Raw genomic sequence first — 27285 nt, forward strand, 5'->3', positions numbered from 1 at the left:
GTACTTGTGTGCTTCCCTTTTCTGTATCCTTGTTTCCCATGCCTAAGGTAAAGAGCTGAGTTCTCTCCCAGCAGCAGAGAAATCCACTCCCACTAAAGACTCCATTTGAAAAATAACTACTCAGAAAGGTCTGGGTTTCATGGCTTAAAGCTGAGGGGTCTGTGTGTTCCCTGGAGACACATCCCTCAGGAACAGCCCTGCATCCTGGGAGAACTGGGAGTTGCTCCTGGGGGTGGCAGCCCACAGCAGTTCTGTAAAACCCAGAGTTCCTGCAGAGCTGCATCCCTGCTGGAGCCTGGGGCAGGACACTGGCCCTGCTGGAGCCTGGGGCACACAGAAAGGCTCTGGGGGCAGAGGAAGCCTTTGCTGGCCCAGGCTCAGGGGCTGCTCTGTGCCCGTGTTTGGTTTGTGGGGCTTTGCTGGGTGATGCCAGACGCCAGGGACAGCAGCAGGGAGAGCTGAGCTTTGCTGCCCACGGCTTCACTCAGTAACAAACACCAGATTATAGAAATGCACCCGGAGAGCACAAACAGAGTTGGTTCCACTTCCCAGTCAGCTGTGGCATTCCCTGCTGCAGGAATGTGCTCAGCCAAGAGCTGTGGGAAAGTGACACCTTCCCCAAAAGGCCTGGGAGCCTCTCCCTGCAGGGTAACACTCGGGGCACCTGGTCAGACCCCGCTCCTTTTCCTCTGTCTCTGTGATCCATGGAATCCCCAAATCCCCGGGGCTGGCACAGCCCTGCCAGCCCATGCAGTGCCAGCTGTGCCCACGGGCACCTTGTCCCCAGCGCAGAGCACTCAGTGCCACCTCCAGGGCACACCTGCAGGGATGGGCACTGCAAAGCTCCCTGGAGGTGCCAAGGCCTGAGCTCCCTTTCCTCGTGCCCAGGTGCTGCAGCCGTTTGATTCCTCCCCTGGCTGGGTGTGGGAGCTCTGCTGAGCAGCCCTGGGGCCCTCTGACCTCCGTTCCTCCCCGTGGAGTTCCAAGATGGCCCCAGCCCAAGAGGTGCCACACACCGAGGTGCAGCTGCCGAGGGTGGCAGGGGGCTGTGAACAGTCTGGGAAGGGTTTTGCCAAACATTCCACCCATCCATGGGATCCCAGAAGGTTTGGGCTGGAAGGAACCTTAAAGCTCATCTGGTTCCTATCCCCTGCCCTAGGGGGTTCTAGTTCTGACCTGGTTATGAGTTCCTGCTCCAAGCAGGAGCAGAAATTCCATGCTTGGAACAGAAGGGGAAGACCAACGTGCCAGGGCCAAACCAGACCAATAAAACCACGTTTTATTTTAAAAACACTTTGTACAATAAAAAAGGAGATGTCCAAGGCCTTTCCCCTCCTTTCCTCCAAAGCCCTCGGAGGTGCTCCTGTGCAGCAGCCGTGTGGGGTGTCCCTCCCACCCTGCCCCAAGCCCGGCACCTGCAGCCCGGGGAGGGAGAGTCCTGCTCCAGGGCCCAGCGGCGTTCCTAGGCCTTCCAGGTGTAGCTGTAATCCTTCATCTCCAGCAGGCGGAGGGAGGATTTCCCCAGCGTGGGACACTGCCTCAGTTGAGCCAGAGTCCTGGGGTGCAGCCCGCAGGCCGGCAGCTCCTGCTGCTCGTCCTCCTGCGGGGGCACACGCACCGAGTGAGGCTTTGTGCGGGAAATCACCGCGGCCTGTCCCGGTGTGCCCTCCCCGTCCCGGCCTGTCCCGGTGTGCTCTCCCCGTCCTGGCCTGTCCCGGTGTGCCCTCCCCGTCCTGGCCTGTCCCGGTGTGCCCTCCCCGTCCCGACTGTCCCGGTGTGCCCTCCCCGTCCCGGCCTGTCCCGGTGTGCCCTCCCCGTCCCGACTGTCCCGGTGTGCCCTCCCCGTCCCGGCCTGTCCCGGTGTGCCCTCCCCGTCCCGGCTGTCCCGGTGTGCCCTCCCCGTCCCGACTGTCCCGGTGTGCACTCCCCGTCCCGGCTGTCCCGGCCTGTCCCGGTGTGCCCTCCCCGTCCCGGCCTGTCCCGGTGTGCTCTCCCCGTCCCGGCTGTCCCGGTGTGCCCTCCCCGTCCCGGCCTGTCCCGGTGTGCCCTCCCCGTCCCGGCTGTCCCGGCCTGTCCCGGTGTGCCCTCCCCGTCCCGGCTGTCCCGGTGTGCATTCCCCGTCCCGGCTGTCCCGGCCTGTCCCGCTGTGCCCTCCCCGTCCCGGGCTCTCCCGGGCTGTCCCGGTGCTCGCTCCCCTCACCTGGGGCGGGCCCGGGCGGGCGTTGAAGGCGGCGCTGGGCTCGTGGGGGCTGAGCAGGGCGCGGAAGGAGCCGCGCTGAGCAGGGCCCAGCACCAGCGTCAGGGCGTGCAGGGCGTGCGGCAGGACGGGCCCCAGCACCTCCAGGCTGAACACGTCCTCAAAGCCCCCGGGCACCCGGGCACGGCCGCTGACAGTGCGGGCCTGGGGGCAGAAAGGACAGCGCGGTGAGCGCCGCACACAGCACGGCACAGCCAGGAACTGTCACCCCTCTGGCACCACAGGCCACGGCCCCACTGAAAATGGAAACACTTCTCAGTGTTGCCCACTCCCTGTGCAACGCATAAGGCTTTACCGTCCCTGTAACAACTCCTAAAATGTGCCCCTGGACTGCAGGAATGCTGTAGGGACTGGGAAGGGAAGGGCACAAGACCAGGATGAACTTCTCTGGTGGAACAAGTAACTGATCCTGTTCTTACTGGGAAGAAATTTGGGTTAGGTATAGGGAAAGAATTCTTGGCTGTAGGGTGGGGAAGCCCTGGCACAGCTGGGCCTGCCCCTGGATCCCTGGAAGTGTCCAAGGTCAGGCTGGATGAGCCTTGGAACAACCTGGGATAGTGGAAGGTGTCCCTGGCCAGGGCAGGGGTTGGTCCCTCCCAGTCCAAACCATTCCCTGCAGGAACAGAAGGTGAGCTCTGGCTCAGGGGCTCCTCGTGCAAGGGGCTGGGATAGTCTGAGAGCCCATAAGATCTGGGGAGAATCTTAACAACACTTTTCCTATGGGCAGCCCTGCACGGCCTCTTGTCTCTCAGGAGGTGAGGAAGGGGATGCTTCCTCAGGGAGGAAGGGAGGTCAGTTCAGTGCAGGGAGGTCAGTTCAGTGCAGGGGGGTCAGTTCAATGCAGGGGGGTCAGTTCAATGCAGGGATGTCAGTTCAGTGCAGGGATGTCAGTTCAGTGCAGGGGGGTCAGTTCAGTGCAGGGATGTCAGTTCAATGCAGGGATGTCAGTTCAGTGCAGGGATGTCAGTTCAGTGCAGGGGGGTCAGTTCAGTGCAGGGAGGTCAGTTCAATGCAGGGATGTCAGTTCAGTGCAGGGATGTCAGTTCAGTGCAGGGGGGTCAGTTCAATGCAGGGGGGTCAGTTCAGTGCAGGGGGGTCAGTTCAGTGCAGGGATGTCAGTTCAGTGCAGGGGGGTCAGTTCAGTGCAGGGATGTCAGTTCAGTGCAGGGGGGTCAGTTCAGTGCAGGGGGGTCAGTTCAGTGCAGGGATGTCAGTTCAGTGCAGGGGGGTCAGTTCAGTGCAGGGATGTCAGTTCAATGCAGGGGGGTCAGTTCAATGCAGGGATGTCAGTTCAGTGCAGGGATGTCAGTTCAGTGCAGGGGGGTCAGTTCAGTGCAGGGGGGTCAGTTCAATGCAGGGGGGTCAGTTCAGTGCAGGGATGTCAGTTCAGTGCAGGGATGTGTTGCAGGGATTTAGGAACAGGCCGTGCCTGCACACAAGATGCTGACCCAGGCTTCAGCCACAAAACCCCCGCTGTGGTCCCCGAGGGAACCTCCCCAAGGCAGGGGCTGATCCCCCGGGTAAGGAATCGCTCCCTGGCCGCTCCCGAGCCCGCCGTGCCCCTCCTCACCTTGAGCGTGTGCAGGGTCCCGCCCCGGAAGGCCACCGGGGACAGCAGCGTCGGGGGCAGCCCCGCCTGCGGCCCCGCCACGGCCACCAGGCTGCGGCAGCTGATGAGGAAATTGAGCAGCCTGAAGGTGTGGCTGCCCCTCACCAGCACCAGCGACTCGGGCCTGTGATCCACCTGCACCTCGTGCTTCTCCCTGCGCCTGGAGCCCAGTCAAGGGAAAGCCACGGAGCGCTGGGGAGCATCCATGGGCCAGAAAGGTGGAGCAGTGAGCCCTCCCTCACCCCATCTGACCAAAATCCCCAAACACAAACCCCACCCAGCTGTGCACCCACCCACATCTGCTCTTCAGATATTAAACAGCATCTTAAATCCTGGCTTCAAATCCTAGAAATACTTGCAAAGTAACTAAAAAGAAAATGCAGTATCTCATCACATGCAGGAATGCGAGGATTCATATTCGGAAAACAATTCTCAAAAACTTCTGCAGAGCTTAAAAGTACCACAGCACTGAAAAGCTGCAGGGTTTGCCCGTGTCACACATCTGGAAGATCAGAGGAAGGATACAGTTGGATAGAAATAGTGTCTGGTTTCTTCACCTTGTCTTGGACTCCCATCTCCTCAAGCCAAGAGAAGCTTCCATCATCATCATCATCACTGGGAGCTGGTTCCCTGGGACACAGGATCAGTGTTAGGAGGGCAGTGCCTCTGAGGACTGTGCAGGAGCCTGGGGATGCCCCTGAATTCCAGCACTGTACAACTGTGGGAAATGGAAATATAGAAACTTCCACAGATTCAGGAGGGTTTGATCTGCAGCCTTGGAAGGAGCTTGGATTGATGCAAAACTAAAGAATATTAAGTAGAATAACAGATATTAAGAACAAAGAACAGACATTAAGTATAAAAATCATAAACTTATTTTCTATAGTTGTAAGTAAGAATATGCTTTAAGTAAGTGAGAAACCGTATTGATCAAATGGTGAAGGGTTTATACGGTAAGGGTGCCTTGTATAGAGTAACTAAGAGTTCAGAAGTTATAACAGAAGCATACGTGTGTAGGTGAGTTAGACACCCATTGAATAAAAGTATCCACAGTGCAGCAGAAGTAACTAAAGGTGATAGGTTAGAAATGCGAAATAAGAAATGCAAAAATTTCTATATTGCCTTCTAACAAAGAAACTTGTTACTCCTTTGAGCTATGGCCAAATGCTTACTCCTCTGAAATCTCAGAGCCTCTGAGATGTTTATGTGATCAATGAATCTATGGCTGATTGTTTCCTCCTCTAAAATCTCACGGCCTCTGAGATGGTGTTTATGTGAGCAATGATCTATGGATGAATGCTTGCTCCTTTAAAATCTCATGGCCTCTGAGATGGTGTTTATGTGAGCATGAATGGATGCTGGCCCCATCCCTTTATGCAATCACACACAACATGGTTACTCACCCCACATCCTCCACACTGCTGCCCACTCTGATGCCCTCAGCTGTCTCTGTCTCCAGACTCTCCTCAGAGTTTTTCTGTTTCCTGGCTCCACTTTCCTCCAGCAGAGGCAAGGAGAACTCTATGCCTGTGGTGAGGGGAGGCAGCAGTGAGGGGCTGTGTGCCATCCCTGCCCTATCCCCATCCCCAGTTCCCTTACCCTCGGCACGCATGGCGTGGCGCAGGCCGCGCGTGGTGGGCGCGATGGCGGCTGTGTGCCAGCCCTGTGCCCATGCCCATCCCCATGCCCATCCCTGTACCCTTACACTCGGCGCGCATGGCGTGGCGCAGGCGGCACATGGTGGGCGCAATGGCGGCCGTGTGCCAGCCCTGCCCTATCCCCATCCCTGTCCATCCCCATGCCCAGTGGGTGCCCTTACCCTCAGCGCACATGGCGTGGCGCAGGCCACGCGTGGTGGGCGTGATGGCGGCTGTGTGCCAGCCTTGTGCCCATGCCCATTCCCATGCCCATCCCTGTACCCTTACCCTCGGCGCGCATGGTGTGGCGCAGGCGGCGCGTGGTGGGTGCAATGGCGGCCGTGTGCCAGCCCTGCCCATCCCCATCCCTGTCCATCCCCATCCCCATCCCCATGCCCATCCCCGTGCCCATGCCCAGTGGGTGCCCTTACCCTCGGCGCGCATGGTGTGGCGCAGGCGGCGCGTGGTGGGCGCAATGGCGGCCATGTGCCAGCCCTGCCCATCCCCATCCCTGTCCATCCCCATCCCCATCCCCATGCCCATCCCCGTGCCCATGCCCAGTGGGTGCCCTTACCCTCGGCGCGCATGGCGTGGCGCAGGCCGCGCGTGGTGGGCGCGATGGCGGCCGTGGGCTCGGCGCTGCCCGCCAGCCCCGCGGCGCGGAACAACACCGAGAACTGCGCCGAGCACACGTAGAAATAGGGGCAGAGGCGCGCCCGCAGCAGCTGGTACAGAGAGGTGAAGCTCACCGACCTGCCAGGGAACACACAGCGCTGGCACGGCTGGCAGGGTCCCTGCCCTGAGAGGGAATGGGGACAGGGCATGGAGGGACAGGACACGGGAATGGCTCCCAGTGCCAGAGGGCAGGGATGGATGGAAGACTGGCAATGAGGAATTGTTATCTAGGAGGGTGGGCAGGGGCTGGGATGGAATTCCATCCCTGGATCCCTGGCAGTGCCCAAGGCCAGGTTGGACACTGGGGCTCGGAGCAGCCTGGCACAGTAGAAGGTGTCCCTGCCATGGCAGGGGTTGAGATGCGATGATCCTTAAGCTCCCTTCCAACCCAAACCGTGCCATAACCCTGTGATTAATTAAAATCTCCTCTCCTCACACCCACCCAGCCCATCAGGCCGCACTCACCAGTCACTCATGAGCACCTGCTGCAGGGCCTCGTCCTGTGCCCAGGGACAGGCCTTCCCAGCCATGCCCCTGTCCGCCCCGAGGCGGGGGAAGAGCGGCAGCCAGGGCAGCGAGGGGTGCAGCCAGTAGAGCAGGCTCTGCTGGAAGGCACAGCGCAGCTCCGAGCACAGCCGCGGCTCCTGCGGGGCCCAGAGCGGGTGAGGGGCACGGCAGAGCTGCGGAGAGCAGAGCTGCAGCCCCAGGCACCCGCCCGGCCCTCACCTGCACGCTCCGGGGCAGCGAGGTTTCCGCAGCCCGGCAGTGCTGAGCCACCCCCTGCGCCTCCTCCTGGCCCTTCAGGTGCTCTGCCCACGTGAAGGGCTGCGAGGACACGAAGAGAACCCGGGTTTTAATGCTCCAGTCTGCGGGGAATTCCTGGCGTGGCGAGGAGGGAGCTTTGGGTACGGCGAGAGGGGAATGAAGGTCCTGAGCAAGCAGAAACAGCATCAGTTAACTCGCACAAAATTAAACCTGTTCACAGGCAGACAGTTCTTATTTAATATATTATTTATTCTATTATTATTATTTAATATTTATATGATATTATAGTATATTATTATTATATTCTTATGTATATATTCTTTTATACATTATTATTTTGGTTCTTTTGCTCAGCACCAGATTCGAACAAAAACACTCCATTCCATTTCCTATAAAACCACATTGAGCTGACAGTTATTATTTAATATATTATTATATTATTTATTCTATTATTATTTAATATTTATATTTTATTATATACTATTATTGTTCTATTCTTATTTATATATTATTTTATGCATTATCATTTTGATTCTTTTGCTCAGCACCAGATTCGAACAGAAATACTCCATTCTATTGCCTATAAAACCACATGAGAGGGCTTGCACTCATTACTCTTTCCAACAGTATAAACTAGGAACAAATAAAAAGATAAATTATTAAAACAAAAAAGCCCTGAGCCTGGTGTTTATGAAGGCAAGAATTTCCATGCCAAAATGGTTATTTCATTTCATCCTCTCCTGGTGACTGTAAGGTCACAAGCCGAACAAAGCCCTAGGCACCTCCAAGACAATTTGTTCTCTTTTTTTCTATCCTTCTAATTTAGTTTGAACTTCAGTTTCTGCACCTAGAACAACATTAGAGAATGTCTATTGAAACTCTGTTTGAATTTCAAGGGCTGGTTTTCAGGAATTCTTGCTTTCCTATGTGCCTGATGAAGCGCTCCATTTCTGTAGCTGAAAACCAGACTGCAGGAGGTCTATCTGGTGAAAAACATCCTCATCTCAACTACATACAAAACTAGGAAACAGTAAAATTATAGTCGGGAAAACTGAAAGAAAACAACCTGTCCATGGAACTACAACAGCAGTGAGGTCAGGCAGAAGGCTGGGTTTAAAAGACTGTCACCAGAACAGGAAACATCAATGTAAGAAATTTCCTTGAATACTGACATTTCAGTGCATTTTTTATGCAAATATGAGTCACCAAATACCAAGTGAAACAGTTTCAGCTTTCTGTGTGCCCTGAGAACAGCTGGAATGTTTTCAGCAGCGTGTGCAGTTTCATACCTGGCTTAGGGCGAGGATGTCGGAACTTTCAGCAGGCTCCGCTCTCCCGGGGGGCTTCTCCTCACAGGCCGGCTCTAAAAACTGAATGAAAGAGCAGCATAAGGCACAGCACAAAGGAGCACCGGGCTGGTCATTTTAAACACTGCCCTTGCAGTGACATTTCCCGAGTGACCCTCAGCACACCGGGCCGCAAACAAACCCGGCTGGGGGCGAGCACAAGATCCGCATCCAGAGCTGAGCAACAGCCCGAGCCCAGCGGGGCCTTGGTGGAGCGGGGGGCGAGCCCGGGGCTGCATCGGGAAGGGGCTGAGGGGCTGGGGGCCGTGGCTGAGGGCTGAGGGCGATGCCCGACGGCTGAGAGCAGAGGACCCCGCTGCCAGGGCTCGGTCCCACCTGCCAGAAGGGCACTGCCGATGGATCCCCGCCCGCGGGGGTCGCTGCCGGAGGCTGAGGGGCGGCCGCCGCCCGCCGCGGAGCGTTGTCCAGGCTGGAGAAGGGGTTGCGGCGGCGGGCGGCCCCAGAGCCCCGCGGGGCCGGGGCGGCGGCGGCGGCTTCCGCGGCTCCGTCGGAGTCGCTCCTCCGCACAGGGCGTTTGCGCTTCAGCCGCAGCAGCGCCGGCGGCTTCTTGAAGCCGGGCGAGTGCCCGGGCTCGGCAGGGGCGGCCATGGCCGAGCGGGACCCGGAGGAGCCGCGCTCCGGTCTTGGCGCCAAAGAGCGCCCGCTCCGCCCCGGGGCGGTGCTGAGGGAGCGGCGCCGCCATTGCTGCCGCCCTCAGGGGCTCTGAGGGGAGCGCGGCTCCCGCCAGCCCCGCTCCGCCCGCACGGTCCACACAAACATGGAACACAAAGACAGACGGCACTGAAATTGTGTCCTTGCCCTGCCAAATGCACTCGGACAGCGGCTCCAGGGGCTGGGATCGGCTCCGGCAGCATCGCCACACGGCTGCCCCCGAGCCAAATCCCCTGTGCTCATACCGGGGCCGGGGGTGTGCGATGGGACACGAACCACGCGGGGTTCAGCCTCCTTGGGAGAAAGAAATGAGTTTTTGAGGCTATTTGGGAGAGAAAACTACTCTCGATGACACTCGTCTGTTGTACAGGGAGTTCAAAAGGCATAACAAATACTAGAGAAGTATTAGACATCCATGTGGTTCAAAAGGCATAAAGAGGTAGTCAGGAGCAACAATTTTACCGACAAAAGATTTAATAAAAGAAAAACGATACTTTTAAAAGATCTTTCGTCTGCAGTTTTGTCGCTGCTTGAGCTTGGTTTTTTAAACTTAATATCTTACTTCATCTGCTTTCTTTTGGAAACATTGAAGCAAAACTGAGCAACAGCAGGGAAACACCAACAGCTGGCTCCAAGGCTGCAGAATGGGTGTGCAGCTCCCGCAGGACTGCCACGCTTCAGCCGGGCACAAAAGCCCCTCTCCTTTCCCACAAGGGGTAAAATCAGAGCTCCTCCTGATTTCCTAGGCTTGCCCTGCATCACTGGGCAAGCCTAGTGATGCAGGGCTTCCTCACTGATCCAGAACTTCCTCCAAGTGTGCTGAGGGAGAGGAGACACATCAAGTGTGCTTCTGGTTGTTTCCTCTCAAATTTTCCCACTGACACAGCTTTGAAGTGGCCATGTCCATGGTTTGAGTGATCCACAGCAAAAATGAGCAACACAGCTGAAAGAGAAAAAGTATTTTTGCTCTCGAATCAGAGCATGTAGGGAGGCAAATGCATTGAGGAAAGCAAAATGCAGTTCCTTCCCCACTGCTGACTTTCAGACAGGCCACAATCATGGATAATGCTGGAGAGACAGATCTGGGCTGTGCTGAGGTTAAAAGAGGGAAAATGAACATGCACAAGCTACACAAAGTGCCTCAAACACCTGACTCACACAATTCCACCAGCTTGGGGACTCTGGTTTGCTGCCTTAGTGCTGAGAGGAAGGGCAAGAGCTGGGGGAAACTCCTGCTGTCAGTACCACGTCCTTCCCATCTGGCACCCTCCTAACCTCAATAGTTTTGCCTGTCCTTCAACTGAACAACAATTTTAAATGTGGATTAAGATCTTTAAGTGTAGCATTCAGTTTCAGAGCAGCCAAAAGCAAAAGGTAACTATAAAGGTAACTACTGGTAGGGGTTGGAGACAAAAGACTAATAAAAACATCTTTTTTTTCCCTTTTTAATCTCTTAGGGTTGAAAACCAACAGTGACTGAGTTTTCCTGTAGATGTTTCTGACATTTTAAAATATGGCAGGGCAGACAAGATTTTCATGTTAAGCTTCTTTAGAAGCTGCTGATGGGAACATTCTGCTCAAGGGAATTAAAAAACCCTGAAGTCATGGAAGCTTCAGAGACCATTTGAGCTGAGGTACAAAAAATGTTTAAATTCTCTTCACTGCCTGCAAGTGTACACTGATTTATTCCACAAATACATTTCTTTATCTTTCCCAGCTGAGAAATCAGAAGTTGTGTGTCAGAACTGGATGACTTGTCTCTTTCTTGCTTGATTCTTCTGAACTATTTCCATGGAAACTTTGGCTTCATACAATGGGATGGGTTCATCCAGCTGAGGCCTGAAATGAAACAGTAAAAAGTGCTGGTGAGCACACTCAGGCCACAGAAATATCACAGGACAGACTTTACTTTCACTGTGTCAGCCTCCCTCCTCAAACAAAGTAACAGGCTTATGGCTTTGCTCCAGTGCACAGAAGAAGGGAAAAGCCCCAGAGCAAACATGAGCCCCAAATGAATGAAAAGAGATCCTTCTTGCAAAAAGGGGAAAAAAGGGGTGGTGGGGAGGGTTCTGCTCAGCAGCAGTTGTTATCCTGCTTTAAGGGAAGGGATCTCCCATTCCCAGCTTATTACGGGAATCTTCCCATAACTTCCTGAAGCTCTGCTCAGGAGTGCTACTGCTGGCCAGAGTTTTCTGCTTCTAAGGCTGAATTTAAAAACCTACAAAAATCTCCACATTGTAGGGGGATAGAATATAAGAAAATAAAGATAGTGTAGAAAGAAATCTTACCCCTAAGGAGCTGCAGCCAGGCCAATTATCAAAGATCAGGAACAGACCTGACTTTAACAGGCCACAGCTGTACCCAGTGAGAAGCAGAGTGCTATAAAAGAGTGGGGTGGTGTTGGGAAGGGAACTGGAGTTAGTTGGGTGCTTTGTGAAGGAGAAAGAGTCAGTGCTCTGAGGAGATGCCCATGAGAAACACCCAGAAGGTGTGAAACTTTTGTGATAAGGAGATAACAGTATGGAACCCCTGCAATAAGATGCCAACACCACATCTCTCACCTGAAAATGCCACTTGATAATTTGTCCATGATATCTTCCAGGATGGGTATCCAAGAGGACTGTTAAGGAACAATAAAGCTGGAGGGAAATCTCTTTACAATCACATGTGCTGGTCACAGCCCTGTACTGATACAAACTCAGCAAGATCAAGGCAAAATGGACCTCAATTCCAGGCTTTAGATCAGATTTTTTGCACTTGTTTCTATATCAGAAACCTCCTTTTCTGAAAGAGGATGCAGAAATGAAATATGGAATATTTCAATTATTTCAATATGAAAATCTTCAGTATTTCAATATGAAATACAAGTGCAGCCTGCACTAGTACATCATCAATCAATCATTAATCAATGGCACTTTTTGTGCAGAATGAAGAGAACGGATTTTGGGACCGGGTAGCTGTTGTGACAGTTCATACAGGCACCTGATAAAAAGCCAAAATGGAGGTGGGAACACAGCAGAGGCTGGAAATTCTTGGAGCACATTGCCTTGTGAGGGGTCTGTGAGTTAATGACACCAGCCAAGACAGGCCAATACATGGGGCTGTATTCAGTCTTTGTATGAAACCCAAACAAGTTTCATCCTTCATTTTAAGGGCAATCAGGCTGATACTTGGAGCTCAAGTTCTTTTAAAAAGTGATCAATTTGTGATTTCTTCAGATGACAGTAATGCCAGATGCTCCAGAATTTCACAAGATACACAAGTTCCTAAAGCCAAAAGTACCCAAACCTTCTAGGGCTGAAAATGTCCTGCCCAGGGAGCTCAGTCCAGCTGCACCAGCCCAAATGTAGGAGATATTCCTTCTCCTGTTCCCAACCAACATTGTGCCTCCATAAATTTCATGTACAAAACAAATCAGTACATTTTCTGTACATAATATTTCTGTACATTGAAAATAAAGGAGGCTCAAAATAATTCTACTTTTGCAGTGAACACGAGTGCATTAAGTTTACAGGTGATACATCTAATGCCCAAAAGCACAACAGCTAAAAAAAAATCCAAAATGTCTCTTGCATAAAATGAAATCCTATAGAGTCAAATCTTCAATTAATTGGTTCAATAATGAACCAAAACACTGCGTTTTTTTTCCCAATGGGTGTTTTGCAGCACTGCTTTTAATGAAGCTTGTAGAGACATTTCCAAGGCCAGGTTGGACACTGGGGCTTGGAGCAGCCTGGGGCAGTGGAAGGTGGCACTGCATGAATTTCAAGGTCCCTTCCAACCCAAACCAGTGTGGGATTCCACAATGAATTTAAAAGGAATGCAGAAAATACCTTAAAACCTGAGTGTCTCTCATATGTTATCTCCACCTTTCAGCTGGGTTGCAGCACTGAGCACAGGAGAACTTCTCAGTGGGATTTCCCAGCTGTGTTTTCACTCCTTTGAGAGTGAGAGTTCCACAGCACCACCAAAGGATATCGAGATACTTCCCCTGCTGCACGTTGGACAAGTTCCACACCTCCTCGTTCAGGAAGGACACCGTGGCTCCCTTAAGGAACAAGGAATGGCTGTCTGGAGGATCCAGCTGAAGCAAATTGAAGAAAAATGTTATTTAGTTACATTTTCCCATAAAAATATAAAGGTTAAATGGTTATTTTATAGAGATGGTTAAACCAAACAAAAACCACCCCTTGCCCACTTTTAAAAGAGAGTGTCAGTGTAATACTGGCAGGTTGAAACAACAGTTTTATGTGTCTGTCTGTTTTCTGTGGGACAAACTCCTCCCTGCACAGATACCTTTACCTGCAGGTTCCTTTCAGTGGTTATCCAGCGTCCCCCAACCCCAAGCAGGGTGATGATGTCGTGCTTGTGAGGCAGCAGCTGGCACCTGGAAGCTGGTTCATCTTCAGCACTGTACAGCCTCACTGGGGGGGAGAACAAATTCCTCTGAGCTCAGCAGAAAATGTGCAAAATTCAATTTGTATTTATTGCCACACCTTTCAGTGGAACTCTGAGGTTTTTGTTGTTTCAGCTAAAAATGGTTGAAAACTCTGAATTTATTATCGCATTTATACCCTGAGTATTTTATATACTTTACTCAGAATAATATAATAGCTCTGAAGTTACTATTCAGAGGAACATTTTGTTTATATTCATATTCATAATACTGTATAGTAACAATATAGACTGTAATACAGTATATTACCTATATTATACTATATTGGAGTATACTATAATATATACACTATATAATATATATACTATAATATAGTATATTACATATATTATACTGTATTATATAGTATATAACATAATAGTATATACTACATATAATATTGTATACTATACATAATATACTATATATAAGATATAATATTTATAATCTATAGTATATATAACTTAATGCATAATGTATAAAACAACTGTAACTATAAAATATAGTATATTATACTATATCTATTATAGTATATGTAATGTAAATTATTATATAATTTAAATTTACAAATTATACATCTAGATACTATTATATATTTAGTATTATACTAAACTTATATACTATTATATATAAATATATATCAGCAGTATCTTATATATAAAATATACAATAATAGTAATAAATATATATAATGTCTAGTTTAATAATATTTTATTTACATAACTCTGAAGAGTAACTTCAGAGTTTTCACCTATGAGAGTTGGTTTCCAATAGAGGTTGGTAGTGCTGTTAATTAGGGTTAATTTCTGTATTCAAACAAGGCAGCAAACTCTCTAGAGCCATTTTTAATTTCCAGTTTCAAAGAGAGGACTATTTCAGCCCCATTTAGCAGCTGCCTGGGAGGTGCTGGCAGGCAGCAGTGGGTGCCAGAGGAGCGCTGGGACTGAGGGGATGCCATTGCCAGGTAATGGAATATTACCAGTGTTGCTGGACAGGATGTGCCTGAGCTTGTCTGGCCCTTGGTGCTGCACCAAACAGTGGCACTGTGGTGTTTCACCCCACAGACACTTTTGGCTGTGGGATGTGTGGTGTTTCACCCCACAGACACTTTGGGCTGGCTGGGTGTGTGGTGTTTCACCCCACAGACACTTTGGGCTGGCTGGGTGTGTGGTGTTTCACCCCACAGACACTTTTGCCTGGCTGGATGTGTGGTGTTTCACCCCACAGACACTTTTGCCTGGCTGGGTGTGTGGTGTTTCACCCCACAGACACTTTGGGCTGGTGTGTGTGTGGTGTTTCACCCCACAGACACTTTGGGCTGGCTGGGTGTGTGGTGTTTCACCCCACAGACACTTTGGGCTGGCTGGGTGTGTGGTGTTTCACCCCACAGACACTTTGGGCTGGCTGGGTGTGTGGTGTTTCACCCCACAGACACTTTGGGCTGTGGGATGTGTGGTGTTTCACCCCACAGACACTTTGGCCGGCTGGGTGTGTGGTGTTTCACCCCACAGACACTTTTGCCTGGCTGGGTGTGTGGTGTTTCACCCCACAGACACTTTTGCCTGGCTGGGTGTGTGGTGTTTCACCCCACAGACACTTTGGGCTGGCTGGGTGCTGCAGTTGGGCCCGTGGGGACAAGTCCAGGCCAGCAGGAGCTCTGGTGGTGCTGGGATGGAGCTTCCCCTCATAGCAGGGGCTGCTCCTCAGGTTTCCCTCTGGTGAAGAAGCTTCAAGGCCATGGTGAAGGAAAGGAGTCGGTTCTGATGGAGGGTTTGGATGCAGAGCTTTATTCTGGCCCACAGGCCTCTGAATGCAGCACCAGCTCCAACAGAACTCCCTGGGCCCGTGGTTGCTGCTCCTTTAACCCCGGGGAGAGGGGCAGGGAAGGGGCAGGGAGCCACCAGGCAGGGACAGGAGGGGAGGGACAAAGGGACAAAGGACACCTGGATGGCCCAGTGCTCCCATCCTTTGAATCTGCCAATCACTCAACGCCCTTCCGGAAAGCCAGGACTGACAGACAGTGCTGGGAGGGGAAAGGAGAGGTGACTGACACACCTGGCAGGGAATTATCAGGGAATGATAAAGCCTGAAATCACAACAAGGCAGGAGCGCCCCCGTACCTCCGTTATCCAGCACGATGTCCACGCCCAGCCCGCCCGTCTCCTCCAGGCAGCTCTCGGCCACGTCAATCTTCCCGTGGGACACATCGATCACCCGGGCTGCCAGAGCAGGACAGCAGCAAAAACCACCTCAGAGCCATGGAAAAGGAGTTCAGGTGCTCACAGCTGAGAGCTCAGATCCCGAGCAGCACACAGTTTCTGCTCTCTGCAGGTACCACAAACGGGTTTGCAGCTACACCCAAAACACCTGGCACATCTTTCTCTTTTTTTCGTTTTCAACACAGTGCAAAATCAACACCAAAAGTATGAATGCAGAGTTAATTCATGAGTTTGTTGGCCCAAAAGGATAAAATGTGGCAAATCCTTCTCTAAGTTCATTTTTTGCTATTCTTGTCCAAGTCCTGGCTCTCTGGGTCTTTAATTAAATGTTTAGATGAAGGATTTACATCTGCTCTTCAAATATTGCTGAACTGAAAGCCACCAACACATTTTCCTGTCATGTATCTATGATGCCCTGTTTATGGTTGGTTATAAAGAGGAAACACAGAATCAGGAATGAGAGAATCCTGGAATGGTTTGGGTTGGGAGGGACCTTAAAGATCCCATCCCACCCCTGCCATGGCAGGGACACCTCCCACTGTCCCCAGTGTCCAGCCTGGCCTTGGGCACTGCCAGGGGTGCAGGGGCAGCCCCAGTTGCTCTGGGCACCCTGTGCCAGGCCCTGCCCACCCTGCCAGGGAACAATTCCTCATTGCCAGGATCCCACCCAGCCCTGCCCTCTTTCAGGTAAAAGCCATTTTTAATATTATAACAATAACACAGAGAAGGAGCAGCCACAGGGTTTGTTTCATCATTATGAGGTAGAACAAACATTTATAAACTAAACAGGCAAAAAATCCCACAGCAAAATGAGAACTGAAAGAACATCAGCCAAATGTGGAGCCTGAGCTCAGCTCTGCACTCACCCACCAAAGGCTGCCGCACTCCTGGAGTGGGATCCCAGCAGGGAGGGAGGGAAGAAAAAATGCAAAGAGCTGGTCATTAAGGATATTAACAAATTAGCAATAAATGCCTTGGGTTTGGGTCTTTTTGTCCCTTCAAACCCTCAATCTAATCATAGGATGCATTCAAATCCCAAGTAATTCCTTCTTTTTTTTCACTGAAGTCAAATGATTTCACTGTCAAAATTTACTAAAGATGGGATAATAATTAATTATTAATGGTAGCCATATTCCCCCTATGTAACTAAACCCCCATAATATCCTTTTCTTCTTAGTTTTCTTCAGTCAACAGTTTAAAAGGTTTTCCATACCAGGACAATTTGACATGGTATTACTTTGCAAATAATTTCACTTTTTGAAAATAATTCTGGTTTCAAAGACCCAAAGCCTGGCAATCAAAAAGAAGGGCCAGAGTTCCACCATTGTGACTATTTTCTGATTTCTGTATAGCAAAAATGGCCAGTTTTGTTCCTTAACTCAGCACAATAGTTCAAACAGTACTTATCAAAATCCTGGTCAGCTTCCTTACTAAAAAAATGCTGGAAAAATTTCTCACCATTGTGGAAAAGGCCAAGCAACAAACTGTAATATAACTTTCCATAATCCTTTGTCACTTATGTATTTCTCACAAAATACTGACAAATGAGTTCAGTTTCTTCTGCTGGGACTTGCACAGCTTCCAAAGTAAGATTTTTCTGACTGGCAAAACTTCAGTTCCTCTCCTCCTCCACTGCTGGGGGCACAGAAACCCCAGGATCCCACAGCCTTTCCCAAAGTTTGCTCTGGGGGGTTCTAAACAGAGCTCAGTGCTGGTGGCACAGAAGAAAACCTCACAAAGCAAACAAGGAACAGCAGGAGGTGCCCTTGGGAGCAGAGGAAATATCTGTGCATGTGCAGATACTTTCCTTGGGTTCTTTGACAGAAACTCATCCCATTGCTTATGGAATATTCTGTCTCCAGCCTCAAACACAGGCATTAAAATGTCAAAACTTGTTAAAATCCCCTCCTTCATTCTATTGTAACTTTTACTCCAGGGGTTACTAAAGACAAAGAAAAGTCCCATCCTGTTGGTCTAAATACAAATCCTGAAGCATTACCAGAACTTCTGTTTCAGGCACTGGAATCACATTAATTAACAAACAAATCAGAAAGTCTGAACACTTTTAAAAGCTTTTTGCTTTTGCACTCAAGCTGTGTCTCGCTTCAACGCTGCACCCAGGTGCTATTTCTTTATTTGAAATAAAGTTGCAGTTATCATTTTTCCCCCTCAGCCATTCCAGGAAGCAGCTTGGTATGCTCAACAATGATAATACAAATTGCTGTTCACTGAAAACTGCCCAAAACTAACAAAAAACCCACTGAACAAGCACAAAACTGAAAATTCACCACCCACAAACAAAAGAAGCCAATTAGAGCTTGGGTTACTTATGCTCTATTTGACATTAACATTCAAAAAACTTAAAAATGCTGTAAAAAGTAACTCAGGACTGTGAGAATGAAATTGCCAAATCCCCTCCTAGCTCATGAATTTTTCATATAATTACCAAAATGTACCCATAAAATGTTACAAAAGGAAATTTTAGGTCTTCTGTATTTCCTCTTTGGCCCTGTAACAGCTGGTGCCACAAGGCTCTGCACAGCAACAGCATTCCCAAAAATCTTCCAGTTCTGATGTGTGTCACAACAGCTAGTGCAGTAATATATATAAACATAGAGACAGACAAAAAGGCTGCTGAAATCAGGAAAAAATAGGGTTTTTTGGGTCAAATTGCCTTTAAAAAACAAGTGTTGCTCTCAAGCTGCAGAGAGATGAGTCTGGCAGGTGCTGCAGAGGCAGCCCTGGGGTGGCTGCAGCTGTAACCACACAGATGGGGCTGACAAGGCTCCCCCAAAGGCATCTCCAGCTCTGTAACCCCAGTGAAGGCCAACAAAAACCATACTCTGCAAAACAAACCCGGCAATCACACTGCAGCACTTGGTACTTGCAGGAGGAAGGAGCAGGCACCAGTTTTAACCTTTTGCTGCCATCCAGCCAGACTGACAAGCCATCCTTTATTTTCAAACTGTCAGAATAAAGGAATATTCCACTTCCCTCCACAAAACACCACCAAAATTTTGGTCAGAAAAGATTCTTACACAGAGTATCTTCTCATGTTGTTTTCAGAGGGAAAAAACCCAAACTTGAAGTATGAAAGGGAAGTCAGGGAAGAATGCAAGTGTTGTGTGTGAGGCCAACTCCTTTGGAAAGCAGAGAACGCAGAGCCTGTGCACGTGCAGCCCCAGCTGTGGCAGCACTGACACCTGAGAAGCCCTGGCAGCAGCAGCGTGAGGGGCTGAGCGCTGGGTGCCAGGTGTGTGAGCTCTGGCACAGGCTGGGTGTGGTGAGTCAGCAATCCTTCCCTGCACAGCAACCACTCCATCGCATGGACAGATTCCCTGAGCACTTGGGCCAAAAGCCAGCACTCAGCACTGCTGGGCACTACTGCCACTCATTACCGCTGAAATGGACAATTAAAATGCCATTAAGCACACTTAAACCAGAAATTAAACACCTGTGGAGCACAGAACAAACCTGAAAACTGTTCAATTAGACTATTTATCAATTTGTGCTTAATTTTTACAGCACTTAGTCTCTAGACCTGACAGTAAAAATATTTTGAGACATTCTTTAGGCCAGACTTCAGCCCTGAAGGATAAAACTCACCCCCAGCAGGCCTGAGCCTCTCCAGGTACTGCTTGTCCTCCAGGCTGTGGGCAGTGGAGATGACTTTGGCCCCTCTGTGTTGGGCCAGCTGAATTGCAATGGTACCAAATGGCTGAGAGGGGAAAAGCAGGGTCATTGGTTAATTCATTCATTTATTTACACCAACAATTTAATGTTAGGAACAATTACATTGTAAAGGCCAGTGAGGAGAATACCCAGAAATTAACTTACTCCTGCAAAAACCCCACAGCTGAACCAAGAACTGAATATTCACAGATCTGCTTCTGTCCTAAGTGAGGCCAAAACAGCTCTTCAGTGACTGGCAGGCTCTGAATGAACTTTTGGCCAGTAACTTGTTCTTGTCATTAATAAAATAGCTCAGATTCTACTTTAATTACCACAGCAGCTAGAACTCAGAGCTTGAAGGGAAAAAAGCTCCAAGGAAAAGGTCCCAGCCATGTTTACATTACAGAACCTTGGCTGAGGGGACCCCACATCTTCATTAGCACCAAGAACTGCAGGGATGCAAATCAAATTATTTATATCCAAGAAAAGGTAAAAAGCAGAGGTGGGAGAGGACTGAAAAATAAGGCATTTTCCTGCAGTTACCCCTGAGGACTCAGGACATCACTGTGCCAGTGCAGGACACCAGCACACCCTCCCTGTGCGCACCCCCCACCCCAGGCAGGACAATGTCCCTGCTCAGGATCAGGATCCCACACGGGACAGCTCTTCCTGCAAAGCCAGGAAAGGAAGGGCACTGCCAGCACTCCCAGAACCAGGGGCTGTGTGAGCCCAGGTACCCACACTTGCTCCATCCAGGACGAGGACACTGGTGCCAGGGGACACCGGGGCCAGGTAGTGCAGGGCCGTGTACGCGCGGAGCCCGTCCCGGAGCGTCCCTGCAGCCTCTGCCCAGCACAGCTTCTGGGGCTTGTGAGCTGAGGGACAAACACAAACACACCTGATCAGCTCCTTTGGGATCCCTGAGAGCCCCCTGAGCTGTGTGTTCTGCCCAGCACAGCTTCTGGGGCTTGTGAGCTGAGGGACAAACACAAACACACCTGATCAGCTCCTTTGGGATCCCCTGGGAGCCCCCTGAGCTGTGTGTTCATGTAGGGGGATACAGTATGGGTAAATGAAGGTGGTATAGAATGTAATCTTATCCCCTAAAAGAGCTGCAGCTGAACCAATTACTGAAGATTAGGAGCAGGCCTGATGTTAACAGGCCACAGCTGTAGCCAGTAAGAACAGCGGTATAAAAGAGTGGATTGGTGGGCTCTGGAGTCAGATCAGGACTGTTCCAGGATCAGGGCCAGTCAGTGCTTAGAGGAGCTGCCTGTGGGACCCATTGAGGAGGCATGAAACTCTGGTTTGGATATGGAATCCTTGCACTATAATGATCAGAGAACTCTTGCTATATAAGACAACATGTTCACTGGGAGCAGCAGGCAGGCAAGGAGACCCCACACAGTTCTGGGGGTGCTCATTAGCTGAGGGTTTATTGGGGGTCCCACCCCTGGGAGCAGCAGGGTCCCTGAGAGAGACCCTGGGCAGAGAAGGGGCCAAGAGAGAGCAAAGAGCTGAGAGAGCCTCTCACTCACTCCCCTGGCACAGCTTAAAAGGGAAATTCAAGGTGGGCACAGAATCAGACCTGGGCCAACAGGATTACAGGTTAACTGATACTGCAGGGGAGGATCACAGGCTTGCTATAAACCCCACATTTTCTAGCGGTGAGACAGAGCAAACTATTTAAAATATAACACCACACACACCAACAAACACAGCAAAGAGGTGGTAAAAACCCCAGCAAAACCCCTGGGCTTATCTAGCAAAGCCTGTCAGTGAGTCAGGAAGGCTCCCCCTGCAAACAGGTCACCACCACTGGCTCCTGTTTCCTCTTGTATTAAGAAGCCATGAAGAGGATATTGTGCCATATTTTACAAAATTAAATTAGGGATTCAACTTTGTTATAACCAAGATTAAGGGAGCCACCTCATAACTACTCAGGAATTCATGGCAGTCACAGAAAACACAACCCAAACTTAGGCATTTAGAATGCCAGGGTGGTTTGGGTTGGAAGGACCTCAAAGCCCATCCAGTGCCACTTCTGCCATGGCAGGGACACCTTCCACTGTGCCAGGCTCCAATCCCTGTCCAACCTGGCCCTGGACACTGCCAGGGATGGGGCAGCCACAGCTTCTTTGGGAAGAGCAAATTTTGAGTAAAAGAATAGCTTGTTCAAGGTAACAAACTGCTGGAAGAAGAGCAGGGACTCCTACATTTAGTATCCTACTCATTAAAGTAACCTATGCCCAGAAAGGGAAAACTGGAAGCTCACAATAACTGAAAACAATGTTTCAACCCTGGGCTTTCCCTGACCCTCCTCCCTGAAAATTCCAGTCTCCATTTCCAGCCTCCTTGTTTCACCCCATGTGTTAGTCTGGTCCCAGGTGATAGTGCCAGACTGAGTCAAAGGGAAGAAAAAAGCAAATTTCTCCTCATTACATTTTTTGACAGGTTAGGAAAAAGTATAACAACAATGAGGCAAGAGAACAGGAAGTTAGAAGGGAAATAAAAGGAAAAGGAAAACAACAGGGTCAGCTCGTGTGGTTTAGGCCATCATGAACTGTGAAATGGTGACAGCAAAGATAAAGCCCTTGAGAGCACTGAGTGTTCAAACTTCTGTGACTTGTGGGGCAGCTGGAGTTTTGGAATGTTGGAATGGAAGGAGCATGCCCAGAGCTCCATGGTTATGGGCTCCCCTTCAGAAAAGCTAAAACAAAGTCTCCAGTAAAAATTATTATTAGCAAACTGTGTAATCTACAAACCCAAATAATGCTCGTGAACCAGGACAACTTCACAGACACCAGACTCCTCAGAATCCAGGGGCAGAATTCCTGGAAAAGAAGGAACACAGACCTTGAATTTCACACAAGCAATCGTTCCAACCAAAGCATTGTCCCAAGGAATTCCCTGCTCCTGTTTGGGTTCAGTGCCCTCTTGGCAGGCTTAGGACAGGTCAGAGACCTTGGCCAGGTCCCAGCCCAAGGTGTCCCTGGGCACAAGGGAGTTCCAGAGGTGCTTCTACAGCATTTTGGGATTGAGGGAGAAAGCATGGGGACACCACAGAGTGCTGTCTGGTACTGGCAGGTGTCAGACATTTTTGTCTGGTGATGTCTGAGCTCATTCCACACTCTGAGTGCTCCCCTTCCAGTGCAGGCCATGGATCCCAGAGCAGGGATCTGAGCACAGAGCAGCCACCCCACAGCTCCTCCCCCATCCCAGTTCCTGACCCTGTGCTTTGCAAAGGCAGCACCAAGGGCACAGGAAAAAGCAGAAGATGGGCACACAGGAATGTGGAAGTTTCAAAAAGCAGGAATAAGAAAGAGGAAGTGCAGGAAAAACTAACCAGGGAAGGTAGAGAGAGCAAAAGCAGAGTAGGCAGGAAAAGCCCCTCCATCCTGGTTATAACTGAGCTTTTTACCTTCACTGGCCACAGAACTCTCCTGAACAGGAGGTTCTGGCTCCATCTCCTGAATTAGCATCCCCTCTATCCCAGGGAAATAATTATTTTCTTCCCTCTCCCCCACAAATCTCACTCCATTAGACCAAAGGGCTTTGCCTTGCAAATGTGGCTGCTGTGCCCAGTCCTTCCCAGTTCCATTAACAATGTGCTTGTGCCCACCTGGAGCTGTGCCCAGTCCTTCCCAGTTCCATTAACAATGTGCTTGTGCCCACCTGGAGCTGTGCCCAGTCCTTCCCAGTTCCATTAACAATGTGCTTGTGCCCACCTGGAGCTGTGCCCAGTCCTTCCCAGTTCATTAACAATGTGCTTGTGCCCACCTGGAGCTGTGCCCAGTCCTTCCCAGTTCCATTAACAATGTGCTTGTGCCCACCTGGAGCTGTGCCCAGGGTTCCTGCAGGGAATAGCCAGACTCTGCCCAGAGCAGCTGCTGTGCCATGAGGGAATAGTGCAGCAAGGACCACAATGCCCAAACACACACATCTCCCCCAGCACCTCCACTCTGTCCTGCTTTCAGAACTTCAGCCATCCTCTAATCCCTTCACCCAGCACACATAACATAAACATGTGGCACAGAATGCTCTAAGAAATAACTCCTCTCTCCTAAGGCATCACTCACAATCTGGTGGTTAACACAACATCATATTTCACATCCTAAGGGAACGTTCTTAGAACAGAATTCCCATTTATAAGTTTATTCCTGTGACAGCAGTTGAATTCTGAAAATACATGGTGGATTTAGCCTGACCAATTATTCTAAGCTCAGTCATTGATTACAAAAAGATGACTGCTGGTGTCAGCTGAGGCAAACAGGCATTAACTTACCCACCACTTCATCATCTGGCTGGAAAAAGGTCACCTTGCTTCCAACTCACCATGGAGAGGTGAAAAGGAGGGAAGAAGGGAAAAAGAGAAATATTTAGAGCAGGAATGGGATGTGCATTTGGAAGCACTGGCTATCACTAGCTCACAAAACTAAAGATACACGTCTTGTGAAAAACCATAATTCTATTGATTACAATTATTGATTGATTCTTGATGCCAAGCCCAAATGTTGAATTCCCAGACTCTGGCACAAGGAGCTCCCTGCAGGAGCACACAGGGGTGTCTGAGAGCCAGGCTGGACTCTCCACCTCAGGGGAGTGGTACCAGCACTGGGAGCAGCCAAGGAAGCCAAGAGCTCCAAAAAGCTCTCCAGAGAGAGTTCTGGGCTCTGAGGGGAATCCCTGCTCCCTCCTCCCTCCCTGGGCACTGCCACCCACTCACCTTCCAGCACCACTCCTGAAACTTCTCTCCCAACAGGCACAAGTTCCTTCTTCAGTTTGATTTCTGCCAGGAGCTAAATGAAAACAATGCTGGCAGCATTCCTGCTAAAGCTCTGCATTTATAAATGAATTACATCTCACAGTGCTGGATCATCCCAGGAAGCTTGGGCCATTACCAAAATGTTATCCAGGGGAAGGAAGTGCAAACCTTCCCCAGTATTAAACCATGGCACTGAATTCTGTATTTAAATTTAGAAACATTAAAAAATAAAAGCAGGGAGTTACTACCAGCCAAGCCAGCCTGTGGCTTAGATGAAGATAAAAGGGATTTACTGTAAGAGATCTCAGCTGACAACTGATCTCCATGAATTAGGAATCAAATTCCAGATGCTTTTCAATCAGAGCTGTGCAAGAAGCCCAGCCCAGTCCTGTGCCTGTGGAAACCTTCCCCGAGGATGCCCCTGATGGGGAGACCCCTAAAAAGTTCTGTGCCCACTGCCAGCAGCAAAGGCACAGCCTGAGCTCGTGCCAGCCCCCAGCCAAGGCCATGGGAGCACAGACACCCCCAGCAAAACACACAAACAAATAACAAATACCTGTGTGTCCACCCTGCTCAGAGCACAGGCTCTGACCTGCACCTTCACCTCGTGGGCTCTGCTGGGAGGAACGTTCTCCTAGGACACATGGACAGCTCCTTGTTACCCACTGCACGTGCCCCCAGGAGCTTCTCCAGCTCCTGAAAGCACTTTCCTCTTCTTGGCTTGTTTTGTGGGGAGAGCAGGCAGGAATTGTCAATGAAAAGGGGTTTACAACACCATTCTTTGAGCATACTATTATTATTATTAGCGTTATTATTAGCATTAGCATTATACTATTATTGCTGACTGGTATATTATATTATATTATATTATATTATATTATATTATGTTATGTTATGTTATGTTATGTTATGTTATGTTATGTTATGTTATATTATATTATATTATATTATGTTATGTTATATTATACTATATACATAATATAATAACATAATGCAATGTGATGTAATATAACATAATATAATATAATATAATATAATATAATATAATATAATATAATATAATATAAATAATATATTATATAGTATATAATATTATATATATAAAATATATATTACTATACTATATTACTATTTAACATTACTATATTAAGTTATTAAGTTATTATTAAGATATTATTATTATTATTATTATTATTATTATTATTATTATTATTATTATTATTATTATTATTATTATTATTATTATTATTATTATTATTATTATTATTACTGCAAATTGACCACCAGACCTTACTAACTCTCATCACCCACAGACATTATTTTTCTGTTGAGGTTTTATTTCACTTTATCTGAGGCACAAATCCTGACAAACCCACTGAGGTCAACATTCAAGTCCCAAATGAAGTCCAAATTATGTCAAAGGAACAACCCCTGTAAGAACTGGTGTTCTCACCCCAAACCTGATAAATTCCTCATCTCCATTTCTACTTTTTCAGGGACTAGAAAATTCAGCCAGGAGATGTGGCCCCAGGGCTTGTTTTTCGTGCCTGCAAAGCTTGTTTGTAAAGTCTGAACACCAAAACTGCAGAACAATCCAGCAGGGGTCTTGGCAGTGCTGCCTGATGACAAAATGCACCTCCCCTCCTTCCCTGCCTGTGTGTGCAAGGATGCCACCAGTCCTTCCCAAGCCTGTGCAAGATTTCTGTGCCTCAGTTCCCCTGTGGCACTGAGCCAAGCTCTCCTGTCCCACTGCCTGAGGGACAGAGCAGTTCTGAAGGGAGCTCACCCTTTCCTGGAACACAAATGTCATCTCCTCTCCAGGGGAATTCTGCTGAGCATACAGAGCCTTCATAGTGACCTGAAAAACACAGCAACCAAACTGTGACAGCTGCAGGGGCCCTGGCAAACAAGGCACTAAAGCTCTGATAAATTAATTTAAATTAAATTACTCTATAAGAATCACAGGCATTGTTTGCAGGCAATTTGAGTCTTTGTGATACAGAAGCTCTAAACCAGATCAACAGGTTTAGATGCCCATAACAGAGAAAATCCTCACGACAGAGGATCACAGAATCCCAGACTGGGTTGTGTTGGGAGGGAGCTCAGAGCCCACCCAGTGCCACCCCTGCCATGGCAGGGACACCTCCCACTGTCCCCAGTGTCCAGCCTGGCCTCGGGCACTGCCAGGGGTGCAGGGGCAGCCCCAGCTGCTCTGGGCACCCTGTGCCAGGGCCTGCCCACCCTGCCAGGGAACAATTCCTCACTGCCAAGATCCCACCCAGCCCTGCCCTCTGGCACTGGCAGCCATTCCCTGGGTGCTGTCCCTGCAGGCCTTGTCCCCAGTCCCTCTGCAGCTCTGCTGGCACAGCAGAACAGGCCCTGCAGCAGCCAGGATTTACTGGGGGACAGTGCAGGGGCTCTGTGCCCCACGACTCACACCGGGGCACTGCACAGGGAACTCCTGGGCAGGAATACAGCAAAACTTACACGAGACTTCACCACAAATCACCACTTGGCTTTCTGGCTCCTCTCCCACTTGGCCTCTCCTCTCCCGTGTGGTCCTCAAGGAACAGGAACCTTTAGAAGGGGAAAAAAAACAACCAAACAGTACAATTGAGTTAACAAGGAAAAGGGAAAGCAGGGAGTAGAGAAAGGAAAAAAAAAAAACAAATCCCGACCAGCCAAACAGTAAAATTGAAATCAAAGAGTAGAGAGGCAGGAACCCATGGCACCATTGCTGCAGCTCTGACCCCTGAGGGAGCACCCGAGACCCCCGCACGTCGGGCCCGCCCCGCCACCCCCGGGCAGCGACCCCGGCCCGCACTGAGAGGCTCCGGCAGCCCCGGGGGACCCTCAGCGGCTCCGAGTGACCCCGGCCCGCACCGAGAGGCTCCGGCAGCCCCGTCCGGCCCTCAGGGGCTCCGAGTGACCCCGGCCCGCACCGAGAGGCTCCGGCAGCCCCGTCCGGCCCTCAGCGGCTCTGAGTGAACCCGGCCCGCACCGAGAGGCTGCCGCAGCCCCGTCCGGCCCTCAGCGGCTCCGCGGGACTCCCGAGCGCCGCGACGCGCCCGCGGTTGCCATGACACTCCCTCACTTCCGCCTCGCCCTCAGGCACCGCCCTCCCGCCCTGCAACCAATCACAGAATCGGGCAGCACCCTGAGCGCTTGTGATTGGTCGCAGTGGCCGCCATTCGTCGTGAAAGCCGAGGCGGGATTGGCTCGCGCGGATGTCA

At 50.0% G+C, this 27285-nt stretch overlaps 2 protein-coding genes across 3 annotated transcripts; both read right to left on the reverse strand.

Moving 5' to 3' along the window:
• Positions 1 to 1456: 1456 nt before the first annotated feature.
• DONSON (DNA replication fork stabilization factor DONSON) lies at positions 1457 to 10021 on the reverse strand. Its single transcript, XM_059493984.1, is given in 14 exon segments — positions 1457 to 1600; positions 2201 to 2401; positions 3828 to 4026; positions 4392 to 4496; positions 5270 to 5393; positions 6078 to 6256; positions 6644 to 6822; positions 6905 to 7108; positions 8233 to 8313; positions 8626 to 8918; positions 8921 to 9094; positions 9097 to 9174; positions 9207 to 9300; positions 10001 to 10021. Coding segments are annotated over 14 exon segments (2070 nt in total). The 3' UTR covers positions 1457 to 1462.
• Positions 9763 to 27152, reverse strand: CRYZL1 (crystallin zeta like 1). Of its 2 annotated transcripts, none has more exons than XM_059494091.1 (15): positions 27054 to 27152; positions 26540 to 26629; positions 25839 to 25910; positions 24609 to 24686; positions 24014 to 24086; positions 23573 to 23617; positions 22053 to 22121; positions 20029 to 20162; positions 19222 to 19333; positions 16482 to 16502; positions 15517 to 15615; positions 13264 to 13385; positions 12940 to 13045; positions 11523 to 11568; positions 9763 to 10800 (listed from the first exon to the last, which is right to left on the reverse strand). In XM_059494091.1, exons 3-15 carry the CDS (start codon positions 25902 to 25904, stop codon positions 10701 to 10703), a joined length of 1071 nt encoding a protein of 356 aa, XP_059350074.1. In that variant the 5' UTR covers positions 25905 to 25910; positions 26540 to 26629; positions 27054 to 27152; the 3' UTR covers positions 9763 to 10700. The 2 variants fall into 2 exon arrangements, with proteins under 2 accessions (XP_059350074.1, XP_059321783.1); XM_059465800.1 differs by having other exon boundaries at positions 26995 to 27060.
• Positions 27153 to 27285: the final 133 nt, after the last annotated feature.

This window comes from Ammospiza nelsoni, chromosome 2 (genome assembly GCF_027579445.1).
Source record: "Ammospiza nelsoni isolate bAmmNel1 chromosome 2, bAmmNel1.pri, whole genome shotgun sequence".
Lineage (NCBI taxonomy): Eukaryota > Metazoa > Chordata > Aves > Passeriformes > Passerellidae > Ammospiza > Ammospiza nelsoni.

Bases quoted from the DNA above. Each gene is read 5' to 3' on its own strand.
- CRYZL1 (XM_059494091.1), bottom strand. From the start codon at position 25,904: ATGAAGGCTCTGTATGCTCAGCAGAATTCCCCTGGAGAGGAGATGACA. The intron at 16,503-19,221 runs GTGAGTTTTATC...ATCCCACTCCAG, and splicing joins GAGGCTCAGGCCTGCTGGGG to GAGTGCGGCAGCCTTTGGTG. The intron at 11,569-12,939 runs ATATCCTTTGGT...CCTCTTGGATAC, and splicing joins GCAGCAGGGGAAGTATCTCG to CCATCCTGGAAGATATCATG.